This window comes from Glandiceps talaboti, chromosome 23 (assembly GCF_964340395.1).
Source record: "Glandiceps talaboti chromosome 23, keGlaTala1.1, whole genome shotgun sequence".
Lineage (NCBI taxonomy): Eukaryota > Metazoa > Hemichordata > Enteropneusta > Spengelidae > Glandiceps > Glandiceps talaboti.
In genome coordinates, this window is record NC_135571.1 from 7,141,871 (window position 1) to 7,156,382 (window position 14,512).

General features: G+C 33.8%; 1 protein-coding gene across 2 annotated transcripts; it reads left to right on the forward strand.

The window, feature by feature from the left end:
* The first annotated feature begins 668 nt into the window (after positions 1-668).
* Positions 669-12,412, forward strand: LOC144452847 (histamine N-methyltransferase-like). Of its 2 annotated transcripts, none has more exons than XM_078144026.1 (3): positions 669-918; positions 9,853-10,194; positions 11,348-12,412. In XM_078144026.1, exons 1-3 carry the CDS (start codon positions 729-731, stop codon positions 11,698-11,700), a joined length of 885 nt encoding a protein of 294 aa, XP_078000152.1. In that variant the 5' UTR covers positions 669-728; the 3' UTR covers positions 11,701-12,412. The 2 variants fall into 2 exon arrangements, with proteins under 2 accessions (XP_078000152.1, XP_078000151.1); XM_078144025.1 differs by lacking the exon at positions 669-918 and adding an exon at positions 9,123-9,408.
* The last annotated feature ends 2,100 nt before the right edge of the window (positions 12,413-14,512 follow it).

The window sequence follows — 14,512 nt, forward strand, 5'->3', positions numbered from 1 at the left end:
ATATGTCATCTGTGACACTAACATTATCGTGTTATGATGTCAACACACGTACCAGCACTTCTATAAGCACTCCTGATTGTGTTCATGTCTGTCTTACACTGCCTCGAATACTAAATAACAACACATTAGAATTGTACATCAGCCCACTCATAGCTTTGGGTTCAACCATGTAGACATCAACTACAGACATCAACACATTAGTACCTGTGTGTGGGTGCCTAGTTGTGGTACGTACGTTTAAATGGTTTATTTCACTTCGACAAAATGTAAGAAAAAATTGCGATCTTGCTTTTGTAACAAGAAATTAAATAAAGAAAATATAATGGAGTTTACGTTTTACATTATAACTGGAAATTTGATGGAAGGGCACTCTAATGCGTCTACCACTCCTTGTACTCATGGAAACATATGAATGGTGGAATGTCTTCGTACGTTATTGACACAATGTTTTGAGTGATTGATTGTTGAATATGTTTTTTTCGGAAGTTTAGATAGGTTTAGATACATCTGTGACAATTAGCAGAAATGATACGCTCTTGTATGTGAGAATAAGCAATGGTGTGATGTCATTTCCCGTCAACGCAATACCATATAAGAAGGCAAAGTGTTCAACGTCTCTTGGCGATTCCACTTTTTGTTCTCTTACTTGAAAACATCCAGAATATTTGCCAGCCTGTTTGAAAAGATTTCTACATGTAGCTGAGGAAGGATTGACACCATATATCATCATGGAAGGAGTTCAGAAATTGACATCTAACCATGAAGAATACATTGAAAATCATAAGGTTTTCATAAGAAATATGAGGGTGCCTAAGCACGGCAATGTCGATGATACACTTTTCATGATGGGAGTTTTCAGTGACCTTAGCCTTCGTCCGGAAAGGGAAATTCGCGTACTCTCAATCGGAAGTGGAAGTGGTAAGTTTTGATTCTTATGTTTTGCTACCAACTTTTCACACCCCTTATGTGATTCCCAATTTGTTCACAACATCTTCATTTTATAAGAAAATTTGGTTAATTAAGTTACTGTGATAATTTGCAATACTAGCGCATGGGAATTGCCTGAAAATGTCACCTAAGCCGAGGGAGTGATTTATCTTTATTTCTATATATTAACCTTGCATGTAAAACAACATTTTAAAATGAAAATGGGTCTACCCCTTCCTTAAGAAGATAACATGCGGCATTCGAACTTTATAAAATATGATCCAGAACCACGTGATGGGACAATTGAGTATCAGCAAACGTGCCCCTCTATCCCTTACACGTTACAACATTACACTATTTAAGGTGAGAGATGTCAAATTAAAAAAAGTCGAGAGATTTTTCTTATAAATCTAGATTTCTTCACAAAGACTTCTTAAACTCAATTATACGAACTTACCACATGTTCACCCCTAAATCACCAAGCATATTTACAGCACTCGAAACACATCGAGGTAATATAGATACACCCATTTTGTTTCTCTATTGATCAGGTAATATAGATATACCCATTTTGTTTCTCTACTGATCAGGTAATATAGATGAACCCATTTTGTTTCTCTATTGATCAGGTAATATAGATAAACCCATTTGGTTCTCTACTGATCAGGTAATATAGATGAACCCATTTTGTTTCTCTATTGATCAGGCTATATAGATAAACCCATTTTGTTTCTCTATTGATCAGGTAATATAGATAAACCAATTTTGTTTCTCTATTGATCAGGTAATATAGATGAACCCATTTTGTTTCTCTATTGATCAGGTAATATAGATGAACCCATTTTGTTTCTCTATTGATCAGGCTATATAGATAAACCCATTTTGTTTCTCTATTGATCAGGTAATATAGATAAACCAATTTTGTTTCTCTATTGATCAGGTAATATAGATGAACCCATTTTGTTTCTCTATTGATCAGGTAATATAGATAAACCCATTTTGGTTCTCTATTGATCAGGTAATATAGATGAACCCATTTTGTTTCTCTATTGATCAGGTAATATAGATAAACCCATTTTGTTTCTCTATTGGTCAGGTAATATAGATAAACCCATTTTGTTTCTCTACTGATCAGGTAATATAGATAAACCCATTTTGTTTCTCTACTGATCAGGTAATATAGATGAACCCATTTTGTTTCTCTAGTGATCAGGTAATATAGATAAACCAATTTTGTTTCTCTACTGATCAGGTAATATAGATGAACCCATTTTGTTTCTCTATTGATCAGGTAATATAGATAAAGCCATTTTGTTTCTCTATTGATCAGGTAATATGATAAACCCATTTTGTTTCTCTATTGATCAGGTAATATAGATGAACCCATTTTGTTTCTCTATTGATCAGGTAATATAGATAAACCAATTTTGTTTCTCTACTGATCAGGTAATATAGATGAACCAATTTTGTTTCTCTACTGATCAGGTAATATAGATGAACCCATTTAGTTTCTCTATTGATCAGGTAATATAGATAAATCCATTTTGTTTCTCTATTGATCAGGTAATATAGATAAATCCATTTTGTTTCTCTATTGATCAGGTAATATAGATAAACCCATTTTGTTTCTCTATTGATCAGGTAATATAGATATACCCATTTTGTTTCTCTACTGATCAGGTAATATAGATGAACCCATTTTGTTTCTCTATTGATCAGGTAATATAGATAAACCCATTTGGTTCTCTACTGATCAGGTAATATAGATGAACCCATTTTGTTTCTCTATTGATCAGGTTATATAGATAAACCCATTTTGTTTCTCTATTGATCAGGTAATATAGATAAACCAATTTTGTTTCTCTATTGATCAGGTAATATAGATGAACCCGTTTTGTTTCTCTATTGATCAGGTAATATAGATAAACCCATTTTGGTTCTCTATTGATCAGGTAATATAGATGAACCCATTTTGTTTCTCTATTGATCAGGTAATATAGATAAACCCATTTTGTTTCTCTATTGATCAGGTAATATTTATAGATAAACCCATTTTGTTTGTGTAGATGAACCCATTTTGTTTCTCTATTGATCAGGTAATATAGATAAACCAATTTTGTTTCTCTATTGATCAGGTAATATAGATGAACCCATTTTGTTTCTCTATTGATCAGGTAATATAGATAAACCCATTTTGTTTCTCTATTGATCAGGTAATATTTATAGATAAACCCATTTTGTTTGTGTAGATGAACCCATTTTGTTTCTCTATTGATCAGGTAATATAGATAAACCAATTTTGTTTCTCTATTGATCAGGTAATATAGATGAACCCATTTTGTTTCTCTATTGATCAGGTAATATAGATAAACCAATTTTGTTTCTCTATTGATCAGGTAATATAGATGAACCCATTTTGTTTCTCTATTGATCAGGTAATATAGATGAACCAATTTTGTTTCTCTATTGATCAGGTAATATAGATAAACCCATTTTGTTTCTCTATTGATCAGGTAATATTTATAGATAAACCCATTTTGTTTCTGTAGATGAACCCATTTTGTTTCTCTATTGATCAGGTAATATAGATAAACCAATTTTGTTTCTCTATTGATCAGGTAATATAGATGAACCCATTTTGTTTCTCTATTGATCAGGTAATATGGATAAACCCATTTTGTTTCTCTATTGATCAGGTAATATGGATAAACCCATAATTAATGCACTGACTGCCCTACATCCAAAAGATATCGTACACTATACGGTACTTGAACCAATGAAGGCTGCAGTTGCGAATTACAAAGAAATGGTGGCGACACACAAAGCAGAATGGAGTGGTGTTGAATTCAAATACTACATTCAGACAATTGAGAAATACTTTGAAGACGACCAAGATGACGGCAGTAGACGGTGTGAGCGTTATGACGTCATACATGCTATTCACGCTGTGTATTATTTTGAAGAAAGAGATGGAACATATAGAGATTTATACAGTCGGCTGAACACGAATGGTGTTATGTTGATTCGCATCGCTGGTATTGAGTATTACAAAACTCTTTAATTCTACTTTTTTAAACAAAATTAAGTCAATCCTTGCTAAGGCAAGAATGTTATTGAAACTTTGATTGTTTTTATAATCAAAGGCTTTGTTTTTTCTAGAATATCACCGGGTGCTCAACAGTGCAACAATTGTAAAAAGAGAAGAAAATTATCAAACAGGATGTTATAATAATGTTATTTGTCAAATACAATTCTATTTTGAGGGGGTCATTTTCCGGAAATAACAGCGAGCTGTTATACCATAATAATTACGTCGAATACGTGTATTTGGCAAATAACACTTGTGTATGCCACATACGATTACCAATTCATATCGAATATCAAAAACAAAGGTTCTGTTTAAAATTAAATCACTTCCGCATTATAACAAATTGTATTACACATCTCTCTTATTAGTACAATGTAGTTGTTCACATTGAGGCTGTAACATTATCAATCCAATTATGATGAATGTCTGACCTGCTCCACCATAACAATGTTTGCAGTTTTTCCGTACCACTCAGGAGTCACGTTCGCAGAGCTAGCTACCATTCAAATGAAATGAGTACATCAATCTTTATATTTCGTAAATTATTTTGTGGAAAGATCGTACAGAAACATAAATACTATGGCTTGTTCTTAAATTTAAGCTCTAATTTCACTATCAGTGGCGATAATTTGGAGCTTTACAATGGTTAGGAATTTGTGCACCTGTGTGTTATAGTTTTTGATAGTAATAAGTAATTTGCATAATTAATGACTTTTGATAATTAGGCCATATCTTAGAATGAAGGATTCAAATTTCATATATTTTGGTACATCGTAAATCAAAAATAACAAAGTCAACATGTACTATAAAGCTTGTTGATGTAGCTAATTAGTTATGCGTTGTAATGAGACGTTTAAGTAATTGTGCTATACCTCAACCTTAGCAGCGCACATGAGACTTATTTCTTAAAAGCGAATTTATTTTTTCGAGGTTTCTATTTCGTTAAAAACCACGAACATAACATATTCTTTACAAGAGACATATAGTTTGTTGTGTCTTTGGTCTCTTGGTGTTCTGTGTATGGAGAAGCTGAAGCAGACTTGGTGCAGGACTTACTCAATCGGATTAAAATCTGATGCGGTGAAAGCGGCTAGATGTCTTTATTTACCTCTATTTCCATCGTTTTTTGTCGTTTGTTTTGACCCGGGTGATGGCCGTCTTCCACATCTGATCCTGCATAATAGCAAATCTTGTTTTAATCTCGCGCGTTTGAGTAGCCAATCAGGATGAGCGTTACGTTGGCAGCTGCACACACTAGAGACATTGGGGGAAACCCGTACACACCCGTAAGATCGCGTTGACGACAGGACCCGTCGGTGGTGGCGCCGTCTCTCTGAACGATTTTGAAAGAAGCGTGCTTATTGGTTGAAGAAACCTTTCAAGACTCTTGAGGTTCAAAAACAAGGTCAGGTGTGGGAAAATGGCGATCACAAGGATCAAAACAAACGACACAAAAACGATGGAAATAGAGGTAAATGACGACAACTAGACACTTTCACCACATCAGATTTTATTCAGATTGGACTTTACCTTCAGATATCATTTTCTTTCCTTTAGATATATTGGAACCGTCAATTTACATCAACCTCTATATGAGAAAGTTTGGATACGCAAGCACAGCAGTCATACAAGAAACCCTCTTCAAAGAAATCCCTTCAGATACCATAGAGATCAAAACATCAAACTCCGATATAGTTGTCAATGAATGTTTCAAGAAAGATTCTGGTGAAGGCAATAAGTTATTGGATTTCATAACGCATGTATCGAAATTCAGAAATTCTATGCCACAAGAAATTGTGAAAGAAGTTTTAAAATGTTTGAAAAATGTGTGTATAGAAAAGGAGGCGGGGGTTTTAGTTGTAAATAATCCTCAGATAAATTTCGTCATTAGGAAGAAATAGTGCCGGGCACAATAAAATCATCCGCCAATGTATTGAGTCACATGCAGTCCAATAACACTTTATGAGATGTAGGCTTTGAGTTGTATTGGTCTTTTCTGTCTTTGATAAGAATGTATTGATAGTAATAGTTATGAGAAGATAGATGAGTCATTCCATTAAACACTTGATTAACATTTATTAACATAATTTATACATCAAAAACACAAATTTTAATCTTTAATATAGTGACATTAAAAAAAGGTCAGAATGATATCAAATTTGAGAGACATTTATAGAGAAATGCCATTTCGGGAAATATAGATAGTTTCCATAAACATTGGCTTCTGGTAACTATTATGCACATAATATATATATTGAAAGTATTTTTCACCCCTGTTGTTCTTTCAGTGCAACACCATGGCTTCATGTGTCTTAGCAGATATGAACATTTATTAGTTGCACAATGAATATTTGTGACTTTATTTGAAGGAAAGAAAATTCTTAAAAGTCATGAATATTCAGTTTCAATGTTCATCTATTAACTAGCCAAATGAAAATTATGTGATAATTGTGATGCGAAATCATGAAATGACCTCCAGAACCCACAATTTATGAAATGTCTTGATTTCCTGGAGTGGCATTCCCCTTAAGCTAGACCATTTTCACTTCAAGCCAAACTTCTTAAAATACTGCAAACGTTCCCGTGTACAAACTTGCACCTGGTCCTGTTCGAATATTACCAAGTTGGTGATTCAATCGACAATCTATTATTTTCACTTAGAATCAACAAAGTATTCAGTAGCTATTTGATATCATAGCCTTTAGCTAATACATACAATCAGCATGTGTGTGGAAACGGTTGTGTGAACTCAGCTTTAGATGTCCATGTGTCTTTCAGGGCAATTTGTATCAGTATGTCTCTCAGGAGGTATTTTACAACAAGATATATATGGATTAGCCCACAACCTTCTCTCGGTTGATTTCTCTACGTCCTGTCCACACTCGCTTAGAGTTTAGCCTAACACGCAATTGTTCTGTATTCAATCTAAAGTTAGATTATGATTTCATGTAACAATGGCTAAACAGACTTACACATGTCGAAGTCTGTCGTGAAATCATTCCATATGCTTTGTGATCAGCTGATCCTGTCTACTGAGTATGGTAAGGTCACACATACACAGCTCCTCTCTCCTTGTTAATTCAGATCCATGTGGTGACACTCTTGCAAGCCAGCGCACATTTTTGTTAAGGTTTGCCGTAAAGAGGTGTGTAGTGATGTCACTGATATGACGTAGCATAAACGCTAGTTTTGTTCCTATACGACACGTGACGATTACTACCATCTGGAGATGATGGTAGTAATCTTAATACGTCATATAGGAACTAAACTACATGAACACATGAAAACCATTGAAATTTGCAACCTTGTTTCTTGTCAATATGTACTTAAAAGTAAAATAGTTAAATTCAAATGTCAAAGTGAATGTTGACGTGGCTGAAATCGACCAAGTAAAGGATGTAGGCCAATTTTCGACAAGTTCAGCCTTAAATTATATTTGTATTTGTTGGTACCAGTAGTTTTTGCTTCAGCAAGGATATTAGTCAATTCCGTATCTGGTAGCATGGTGGTGCTAAAATGACCACCTAACTCCACACAAAATGTAACTTTATTATGATGTCACTAGATGGGCTACCTATCCAAGCCAATAAACACAATGTATATTATAATATAAAGTCAAATGACAGGAGAGAAATGTTACTTTTCTCTTTTTGTATTAGTTTTGTTATTGTTAATGATTTTAAAGAAAACAACTCATGAATAATAAATTGTGTGTCTTGTCTTTTTATGGATTTCTAATTCTGCTCAAAGTCGTCACAATTTTGATGGTTGTATTTTTATCACTCTAGCAGGAATGGAAGTACTATCTACTTCTAGTTTCAATGCATCTGAATTCTGTGAAGAGTAGGTCTAGTCAAACGGGCCAATTTCTCTTTAGTAAAAGTATTTTACAAACATATAATATGACCGTCACATGCATAAGCCCATCATCAAAAAGACGAACGATTTGACACTTTGGCCGCTGGGTACGCTGGTCAAAGGCAGCCTTCAGCCCAGAATTGACGTATATTATAACCTGCCTTTGAAATATCAATTCCCAATATTTCATGGCAAACATTTGTGGCATTCTCAACTAGAAGTTATAAAATAAGGAACCTCTCTGCATACCAATCAGGGAGAGTTGGGGTACAATATTGTACAGTGCGCTCGTTTGCGTCTAATGCGCAAAAAACGTTAACCCTAAGGCCTAAAAAGTGGGGCAGATGATGCTCAATTTTACAAAAGGTGGGGTAGAGAGATTTGTTTTTTCATGTGCGAGTGTCTATACTAGTTAATTGTGTTTTCCTTTGTTTTCCAAATGGTCTCTGTATTATTGGTTAGTGGATGAGGAATCCGACATTAACTTAAAAATTTAAGTCAATATAAAACTGGTTTTCCAATCTGCAGAGGTTATGATCAGTCCAAACCAAAGTGAAAGGAAACATCAACATTTTGATTTTTACGTATACGCCAACTTTTTACCTTCATGGTAGTTCTTTAACTTTCTATATATGTAGAATCCATATACAACTGGTTTTTCGTTTGAATGGATGTACGCTTGTTTGTAAATAAATGTCCCCTGATGATGTATCATAAATTAATCTCACTTTTCGAATGTTTACATCGCATGCAACAATGTTAACTAGTTTCCTGTGTGGCTGTTTTGGTGTAGGAATGAACTTTAAACATGCTCTGAGCGCCAATATCTCTGGGCCAATCTACTTGAATCGGGTCAGCCGTCACCGTGTCGTCGCACTGCGTGCAGATGGATATGGGTGATACGGGACAAGTGTTGGATCTGAGCAAGGGTTAACTTAATTACTATACCGCTAAATATTGCCAGGTGTGACCATTTTGAACAGATTACAATGATACATTGAAGATTTGAAGGTATTTACTATCGCTAGACGTTATTGTTTGACCTTTCACGTTTATTTTTGTATATATCCGAGCTCTCGTAAATTCTGTGTCGTCCCGGCTTCAAGCTCCTTTCAGTCGTGCTTCACACTCCAGCGCCACCCTTCGGATGGCCCTCTAGTGGTGAACTTAGCAACAGTGCCTGCTCCTGCAGGTGATATACATGAGAATGAATAGTGGTGTTGATGTCATTTCCTGACAACGGCACCATAATATAAGGTCAAGTGTCCCAAGTCTGTTGACTGTTCCATATTTTGTTCTTTTACAAAAAGTTACATGAAACATCCATAATTTTTACCATATCATCATGGAAGGAGTTCAGAAATTGTTATCTAATGAGGAAGAATACATTGACAAGCATAAGGTTTTCATAAGAAATATGAGGGTGTCCAAGCAGGACAGTGTCGACGCTGAACCTTTCATGAAGGGAGTTTTCAGCAACCTTAGCCTTCGTCAGGAAAGGGAAATTCGCGTACTCTCAATCGGAAGCGGAAGTGGTAAGTTTTGATTCTTATGTTTTGCTACCTTCTTTCACGCCCCTTGTCCGAGGGGATTTTCTAATTGGACAGAATGTATTAGAAAATATTGTATTTGTGTTCGTGTGACAGTTGTACATGATATTTGTAAGATTCGTCGCCAATGATATGAACAGCTTTGACTTATAATCGAGTCTGTGATCGCGTTACATATGGCGTATGTCATGTTAAAAAGCTGTAGTAGGCAAGTCAACAGATTTAGGTCATACCAATGTTATTGTTCAATAGCAAGCTACAGATGAACAGGTCCACATAGAGAACCAGGGCACTGTGTACTTGTATGCTATGATCATAATTATTATACAACAGTATGCGTTTGAAGTCCTTGATGAAAATTTGATCGCCATTTGTTTCTCTATTGATCAGGTAATATGGATAAAGCCATTTTATTTCTCTATTGATCAGGTAATATGGATAAACCCATTATTGATGCACTGACTGCCCTACATCCAAAAGATATCGTACACTATACTGTACTTGAACCAATGAAGGCTGCGGTTGCGAATTACAAAGAAATGGTGACGTCACACAAAGCAGAATGGAGTGGTGTTGAATTCAAATACTACATTCAGACAATTGAGAAATACCTTGAAGACGACCAAGATGACCACAGTAGACGGTGTGAGCGTTATGACGTCATACATGCTATTCACGCTGTGTATTATTTTGAAAAAAGAGATGGAACATTTCGGGATTTATACAGTCGGCTGAACACGAATGGTGTTATGTTGATTCGCATCAATAGCGGTAAGTATTACAAAATAACTATTTCATTGTACCTTTTAAACAAAATTAAGTCATTTCTTGTATCGGCAGTGCTAAAGCAAGACTGTTTCATTGGAAATGTGATTGTTTTTACAGTCAAAGCCTTTGATGTTTCTAGAATATCACCAGATGCACAACACTGCAAAGGGAAGAAAATTATCAAACAGGGTGCGTGTGTGTGTGTGTGTGTGTGTGTGTGTGTGTGTGTGTGTGTGTGTTATTTGCCAAATACCATTCCATATTTTGAGGGGTCAATTTATTTTCGTAGACGTTGACGTGTATTTGGCAAATAACAATTGTGTATGTCACACACGACTACCAATTCATATCGAATATCACAAACAAAGGTTCTGTTTAAAATTAAATCACTTCCTCGTTATAACAAATTATATTACACATCTAGATTTCTTATTAGTACAATGTAGTTGTTCACGTTGAGGCTGTAACATTACCAATCCAATTTTGATGAATGTTTGACCTGCTCCACCGTACCAATGTTTGCAGTTTTTCCGTACCACTCAGGAGTCACGTTCGCACAGCTAGCTACCATTCAAATGAAATTACTACATCAAGCTTCATATTTCGTAAATTATGTCGTGGAAAGATCGTACAGAAACATATATTAAGTGGCTTGTTCTTCAATTTAAGCTCTAATTTCACTCAGTGGCGATAATTGGGAAACTTTACAATGGTTAGGAATTTGTGCACCTGTGAGTTATAGTTCTTGATATAAGTAATTTGCATAATTAACGATTTTTGATAACTTAGAATGTAATTTCATATATTTTGGTACATCATACATCAAACATAACAAAGTATACATGTACTATAAAGCTTGTTGATTTCGCTTTTAGCTAGGCGTTGTAATGAGAACTTTGCATAATTAATGATTTTCGGTAATTGTGCTACACATCAACCATAACAACGCACACAACATTTTTTGTCCTAAAAGTAAATTTATTTTTGGACGTGTCTGCTCCGTTAAACAACTTGCACATAGCACATTCTTCACACGAGGCATATATTTTTTATGTCTTTGATATCAGGGTGTTCTGTGTATGGAGAACACCCTGAGATATGGAGAACCAGACTTGTTGCGGGTCTTTAACTTCAGATATCGGTTTCTTTCCTTTAGAATGCATAATGGAGCCGTCAATTTACATCAACCGCTATCTGACAACGTTGGGATATCCAAGCGCAGCAGTCATACAAGAAACCCTGTTCAAAGAAATACCTTCAGATACCATAGAAATCAAAACAACACACTCCAATCTAGACATAGTTGTCACTGAATGTTTCAAGAAAGATTCTGGTGAAGGCAATACGCTATTGGATTTCATCACGCATATATCAAAATTCAGAAAATCTATGCCACAAGAAATTGTGAAAGAAGTTTTAAAATGTTTGAAAAATGTGTGTATAGAAAAGGAGGGGGGAGTTTTAGCTGTGAATGATCCTCGGATAAATTTCGTCATTAGGAAGAAATAGTGTTAGCACAATAAAATCATCCAATGTACTGAGTCACATACAGTCCAATAACACTTTATGAGATGTAGGCTTTGAGTTGTATTGGTCTTTTCTGTCTTTGCAAAAGAATGTATTGATAGTAATAGTTATGAGAAGATAGATTAGTCATTCCATTAAACACTTGAATAACATTTATTAACATTTATTAACATTTATTATTTATTTATAGAGTTTTAATCTATTAATATAGTAATTAAAAATATAGAGGTCAGAATGATATCAAATTTGAAACATTTTAAAGTCCAATATTTTGCTAATTCTAAGTGAAAACAAAAGATTGTCGATTGAATCACCAACTTGATACTATTTCATTGAAAATATTGAAAATATGATAATACAGTTCGATACAATAATGCATTTACATTTTATTGTTTATAATTTGGACTTGAGAAAAATTCATACCAGTGGTCTTAGATGGAATGTCACATACATGTATAAACACATTTATGATATATATACTTGCATCAGCTTATTTTGGTAACGATTCTGATCGATACCCCTACCCATATGTTCAAATTGCTCCAAAATCGTTCATTATTGAATAAAGTCATTTTCATACACTATGGGTTCTGGAGCGTAATTTTGACATTTTACAATACCTACAACTACACTACTTGCGATTTCACAGAAACATTAACTTGATCCTGTGCTTTTATAGGGTATTCTTTGCTATGGACCAAAAATAACGTTTTCATGGTTGCATACTTAATATTCATTTTAAACTGAAGGAAATAGGAACTTTGGAGTCTATATAGTGATATCAAATCTCTTGAACCACATTTTCAGCTCGCCTAATTTTAGTTTTCTGAACCCAGGACTTTAAGGTCAAGTTTGTAACCTTAACTCACGTTTTAGACCCCATACCAATATAAGGCCTTCTTATATTTAGCAAAATCAAATATCAGATTTGCCCACTATTTTATACATTCAAAATTATATATATATATATATATATATATATATATATATATATATATATATATATATATATATATATATATATATATATATATATATATATATATATATATATATGCATAGTGTGCGCCTATATGTTTTTTTGCATAGTTAATATGTTACACTGTTTTCTTAAACCATGTCTATAAACCTTTTAATTACTAATTGTAAGCACATACATCATGTTACAAAAGGTGGCGTACTTCTGTACGTATAATTAACATGACCCAAACTAATCCAATTATTTCATATATTCACATAATTGAAGGTCATTAACCTGTCGAATCATGTGCCCAATTATATATATACTATATATATACACACACACACACACACACACACACACACACACACACACACATATATATATATATATATATATATATATATATATATATATATATATATATATATATATATATATATATATATATATATATATATATATATATATATATATATATATATAGTTTGGGGTTAGTTTGAGTCATGTTAATTGTATATAAGTATATATTTATTTATTTATTCCATTGAGTTTAACGCTAGCATTGCACTGTGGAAAACCCTTGTAATGTCACTCGACCTTTAGTCTTTAAGTCCTCTCTTGATCCAATATTTATTCTTTGAATAAATTCCTTTTCTTGAATCAGCGGGTGGTAATAATGTATGGTTGTATCGCACTTTGGTAGACGTTTGTCGTAGTAATGGTGACAATAGTTCATCTCTGTTACATAACCATACACATGTATAGTCTTACATAACTCTAAAGCTACAGTTATTCCTGAAATACAAATAAAAGTTGATAATAAAACGTTGTTCATGATGGTAAGAAATAATAAATGAATAAATGATGTATGTATGTGTTTTTCAATACTTATATATATATATATATATATATATATATATATATATATATATATATATATATATATATATATATATATATATATATATATATGTCTATATATATATATATATATATATATATATATATATATATATATATATATATATATATATATATATATATATATATGAAGCGTTATATTTGTAGTTGACGATGATGACATTACCAGTGAATCCAGATGACGCAACTCTCTTTTTAAGTTTTGAAAAGGTGTAGGTCTGCAAAGTATCCCATTGACGCCATTGTGATGCAGGTTCAATGATGAATGTATTTATATTAGGAAATGCCTTCATCCATCGGATGTAAGTGTGAAAAAAGGAGAGGCCGTCTTTTGGCGTGTACCACTGAAAGATAACAACGATAAAACAGTGGACTGATTACTATTCCTACTTTCAAAGTATACATCAACAGTTTTCTAACCATGGATATTATCAATACAAGGCTTTTTTTGCGCATGCTCACGGTGTAGGCCATATGTCCAAAACTTTTGGCATCAAGATAAGAAACTCTACTATACTGTATGGAAAACGTATGATAACGCATCTGGCAAGACATTATAATCATGCCCATTAGTGCGTATATGATTAGCTTGTGGCTATGGCCACTGTAAAGCAAATGTGACAAATGTGTTGATACATTTCTTAAACTTTCAAGTTAATATTTATACTGGGTAGCTCTTTAAGCATATCAGCACATATATCTCAAGAACTCTAGTGTAGACAATCCCTCATCGGTTCTATTTTATTGCAGGGGAAAACAGAAGCGAGCGAAGCAAACCTGTCTTGATCGATAGAGTTAAGCTGAACGACACTCTTCTTACAACGAGGTAACTCAATTCAAACCCACACTGTTGGACTCAGATTCCTACCATGGTAGTAAAAGGTAAGTGGTTTAACAGCTTGGCCATCG

What these genes read in the sequence shown, in the direction of transcription:
- LOC144452847 (XM_078144026.1), top strand. Translation starts at nt 729, where the DNA reads ATGGAAGGAGTTCAGAAATTGACATCTAACCATGAAGAATACATTGAA. An exon ending in CTCAATCGGAAGTGGAAGTG is followed by an intron (nt 919 to 9,852) that starts GTAAGTTTTGAT and finishes TCTATTGATCAG; the next exon opens with GTAATATGGATAAACCCATT. An exon ending in GTTGATTCGCATCAATAGCG is followed by an intron (nt 10,195 to 11,347) that starts GTAAGTATTACA and finishes TCTTTCCTTTAG; the next exon opens with AATGCATAATGGAGCCGTCA.